Raw genomic sequence first — 4573 nt, 5'->3', positions numbered from 1 at the left:
TAGTTTCCTATAGCTCCCCCGAAATTACAAACTAGAAGCCAAAAATATCATGCCGTTTTTCGAGCGACATCTCCGCGCGGGGCCCCAAAATTGGACCCCAGAATATAAATTCTCAATTAGAGTAATTAGGCCTAGATTTTGCGTTGAAATTTTCAACAAAAACAAAACACAGCATGGCTGTTACGTTTAACCTTGGATAACGCTTAAATTTCTAAGAAATTTCACGCCCCAAAAAGTATAACTAATCTTTCTAACCACGCTAAAAAGCTCTCTAAATTTTCTAAAACTTAAAATACCTAAAAGTACAACGACCCATATGGGGTCTCTTTTCGTAATTATTTTCTTTTTTAACCATTTTCTTTCTAGGTCCAGCTCCAAAAAGCGGATCCTACTTATATGGCGTGTTTAGAAGGTTATTTTATCGGCCCAAAAGCCCGCCAATTATAAGGATTACATAAATAAAATTATTATCATTTAAATTACGCCCCTCCCCTTTCTCTCTCTCTCTCTCTTTTCGTCTCTCTACGGAAATACAACTACACCCCCCAAGTCTGGTCCGAGTCACGTGTCACCCGGGACAAAGCACACACATACACACAAAGGTCGCTAAGCCTAATCGCGAGTCGTAATGATGATGTACCGGTAGTTTATTTTTATTGTAACAAAACCTTTCCTAGTTTTGTAGTAATTTATATTAACGTGTTAAATGTGATTAATTCATTAATTATTAAAAAGAAAAGTTTTTATTTTTAAAACTTTTTAAGAATAAAATTGTTTACTGAATCGAATTGAAAGTGATGAGAGTCTTGAAGGTTACTCTAGAAAAATGCACTATTGGATGAAAGTTACATTGGGACTCGGAGTTTTAGGCCTAAAATAGGTGTTTGAACAGTTTCATTACTTTAAGCCTTGGTCAATCGTCAATGGTGGAATAAGCAATAAACACCATCCAAACTGGACAAAGTTTAAGGGAATTTCCAAGAATACCACCCACCTCTCAGATTTTTTTGTGGTTTGGTTTTTTGGAAAGTATATGAGGTGAGAAAAATTATGGCGTAAATATTTTTGGCCGGAAATGAATAGGAAAAAAGTTAGAGCAAAAAGAAAATTTGGAAAAGGCCCCCTATCTATGCATATACGGAGGGTGCCGGGACCCTATGAAACTTGTGTAAAGCACAAGAGATATTAAAATTTTGGAAAAGGCGTGCAATTTAAACGGAACCTAACCAAACCAAACCAAACCAAACCTAACCTAACCTAACCTAACCAAACCTAACCTAACCTAACCTAACCTAACCAAACCTAACCTAACCTAACCAAACCTAACCAAACCTAACCTAACCTATAGTAATGTAGGGTTGTTATGTAATAAAATAATGAGTTTTTAAATGAAATTTTCTTTAAATAAATGGAACAAAAATTTAAATAGCCACCATGCTACCAGATCGCTGAAATCTAGGGTGATCTTGAGGCAATATTTATCTCTAGTTTTTGTATACGCGCGCTCCAGGACCCTCCGTATATGCATAGATAGGGGGCCTTTTCCAAATTTTCTTTTTGCTCAAACTTTTTTCCTATTCATTTCCGGCCAAAAATTTTAACGCCATAATTTTTCTCACCTCATATACTTTCCAAAAAACCAAACCACAATAAAATCTGAGAGGTGGGTGGTATTCTTGGAAATAGCCAAGTTTAAATTGTAAGTATAAAACTTTATTTTCCAATTTACATCTTTACTAAATCCTTGACATTAGGCTTAGCAACGGCAATTTTTTTCTTTGAACTTTTAATTTAAAATTAAGAAAACAAAGCTTTATAATAAGATTAAAAACAATTAAACGATAATCGCGTCAAATACGGTGGTACCATTAGAAATTTAAACATTTCCGGAATAAGGGTTCTTGCCACGTTGGAAATCTTGTCTTTGAACGTATCTGTCATCCCCTCCGACAATTGGAGCTGTACCAGTACCATGGTCGTGATCGTGGTCCGTTACGGCAGAGTGGTCCCGTGATCCAAACCCATGAGTATTGGGTTGTATTCTGTTTCCTTGACCTCTGTTGTAGCCCCCTTGGCCTCTATTGTAACCTGATTGACCTTGGTTATCGTAACCAGAGGTTCGGGTTCCGTAACCACCTTGGCCTCCGTGAGCTCCATGACCTCCATGTCCTCCGTGACTTCCATGACCACCAAGTGATGAAGGACCGGTGCCAGGGTAGTGACTGCTTCCTCCGCTTATTGGTCCACTGGGGATATCGTAGTTTCCGGGGCGTTGTCCATCTCTAAAATCGGCAGAACTGTGGCCGGATGAACCGTGACCTTGAGACGGATAAAATTCGTAATCGTTGTAGAGGTTTGATGGGATTTTCTCGATGATACAACAAGCTACTCGGTCACCAGGCGCGGTAGCTGATGCAGCATAAGGACTGTAGTCATCAACACTTTGGTGAATCTGTTTGGGGAAAATATAGTAGTATTTATTGATTTGAAGTCATAAAATTTTTGTTATTATTCCACTGTTCCTACCACAAGGGGTTTTCCAATTATGCTGTATTGTCCTCTCAGTGAAGCTTTGTCGTCAGTGATAATTTGATTCGACGCACCTTCGTCATCACATTCGATGTTGCCTAAATCTCCAACGTGTCTTATTTTGGCATTGGGTCCTCCGTGACGCGCGTTGTAAGGGTTGTAATCATCCCCGGTTGAATCACAACCGTCCGAAAGGTCAGCGATGGAGTGAATCCTAAGTCCGTGAAGATGACCATTATCTAGAAGACAAAAAATACTGTCAATGGTCAAGTCTACCCTGATGAGGGGAAAGTGAAAATAATTTAAGTTACCAATAATCTTCTCGCTTGTTTTTCCGGTCTTGGAAAGTTGGGATAGTTGTTCGGAAAAGTCTTGTCTGGCTTGGGATACGTCTTCAAGTCTGTCCGAAGTTTTTGTTTGACCGTCCTTTTCAACTAAGTCACCGACTGGTTCGTGGTCAGGATGGAGATTGAATCCTCTAACTCGAATGGAGATATAGGTAGTTGGAGAGTCTCTCTGAAAATTTTCAATTAATTCAGAGGAATTGTTGAAATATTCCTATGAGTCCAGATAGGCCAATTTCTTACTCTTTGCATCATAATGATACGGCCGGTAACATTGCTTGAAATCTTGCTGTTGGGTTTCACGTTGCAAATGGCGAAGTCGTAATCCTCAGGGTTGCGTACTGAAAACAAAAATATGGGATATAAATTTTGGCTTTATATCACAAAGAAGACGGATATCTTTATAGTCTCAATTGGTCAATATACCTCTTGGTGGTCGCATGAAGCTACGAGGATAGTTTCTCGGTCTTCCGCATTGACTTCCGTGGCCTCCGTGACCTCCGTGTCCTGGTTGATTTCCTGGTCCATAAGTACTGGGATCAGAGCCTGGTGCTGGTTGATTTCCGGGTCCCCAAGTACGAGGATCAGATCCTAATGGCGCTCCACGACCTTCATTACCTTGAAAATAGTTTGAAGAAGGTCAAGCGACTGATATTGGCTTCAATCAATAAAATCTTACCATAATGTCCATGCCCTTGGCATCCACCTCTGCATTGTTGATCGAGCTGAGTTTGAATTTGTTGAACGTGCGTTTCCATATTGGTTCTGAATTGTTGAAACTGCGTTGTCAAGTTGAGCAGAGTTTGTTGCATGATTTGAGTATTTTCTCTCTGTTGTACTCGGTATTCAGCGCTGTTGTCGCCGCCTAATCCTTTTTCCCCGCTGACATTCAAGTCTTCAGTTTTACGATAAGGGCTCTTAACACCCGATTGGACTCCATTGAAGAGAAGGCAAGAGCCCAGGAGTAATAGACACGTCGTTGAGGACACCATCTTGATGTGGGAAAGTGTAAAGACTTTCTGCGACAAAATGACTGAGCCGAAACCGCTTTATAAGGGTTTTTTCAGTAACTTTATCAATAGGGCCAAACTGTAGGAGACCTTTTCTGGGACTATCACTAAAACCGATGGCCTGAAATTGAAGTTCTGGGAATTTTTGATATTGAATGTCAAGATTAGACGTGGTAACTTTATTTTTCCCAGACTCTATAAAATTAGGGTTATCGGCATTTGGTCTGCGTAAAATCACTATCGCCTATAACGTACGCTTTTATTAGATCATGACGTCAAATGATTCAACAAGTTTCGAAAACAATTAGTAGAAACCGTCCCTGTTTTTGAAAAATATTATTATTATTTTTGGTTCTGGGAAATTAATAATCGTTAATCGGGGTTTAATGTGTTTATGGGTTAAACGTCAAACCAGTCGTTACTACTAAAATATTTTGCCCACTTAAGAACTAGCTTAGTGCGGGTAGTAGTATCTTGTAACGTGAAACCTCTGGTAGATTATAATTTATAGTTTTTAATATAATCTGTTAATCACGCCAGTTCCAAATCCAATATGTTTTCGGTCTTTGCTCTAATTCACTAATTTTTCAGAAATGATTTGCGTTTCCAAGAATATAATTCAATTAACGTCTAATTCTTAATCCCCATAGAAACTAATTTGAATGTAATTTAGGATAACAGAATTTTAGG

General features: G+C 38.9%; 1 protein-coding gene across 1 annotated transcript; it reads right to left on the bottom strand.

The window, feature by feature from the left end:
* Window positions 1–1617: 1617 nt before the first annotated feature.
* LOC149709853 (uncharacterized) lies at window positions 1618–4244 on the bottom strand. The gene is made up of 6 exons (XM_089857964.1): window positions 3553–4244; window positions 3300–3491; window positions 3117–3214; window positions 2841–3045; window positions 2527–2768; window positions 1618–2452 (listed from the first exon to the last, which is right to left on the bottom strand). Exons 1-6 carry the CDS (start codon window positions 3863–3865, stop codon window positions 1877–1879), a joined length of 1626 nt encoding a protein of 541 aa, XP_089714090.1. The 5' UTR covers window positions 3866–4244; the 3' UTR covers window positions 1618–1876.
* Window positions 4245–4573: the final 329 nt, after the last annotated feature.

Source organism: Phalangium opilio, unplaced genomic scaffold, assembly GCF_054372755.1.
Source record: "Phalangium opilio isolate 3A_F unplaced genomic scaffold, DU_Popi_V2 ptg000011l_1, whole genome shotgun sequence".
NCBI classification, from domain to species: domain Eukaryota; kingdom Metazoa; phylum Arthropoda; class Arachnida; order Opiliones; family Phalangiidae; genus Phalangium; species Phalangium opilio.
Note: the sequence above shows the minus strand (reverse complement) of the source record. Positions and strands in the feature narration are given on the sequence as shown.

Coding starts and splice junctions, on each gene's coding strand:
- LOC149709853 (XM_089857964.1), bottom strand. CDS start 3,865: ATGGTGTCCTCAACGACGTGTCTATTACTCCTGGGCTCTTGCCTTCTC. Junction 3,215..3,299: donor CTTCATGCGACCACCAAGAG/GTATATTGACCA, acceptor TTTTGTTTTCAG/TACGCAACCCTGAGGATTAC. Junction 3,046..3,116: donor GTATCATTATGATGCAAAGA/GTAAGAAATTGG, acceptor GAAAATTTTCAG/AGAGACTCTCCAACTACCTA.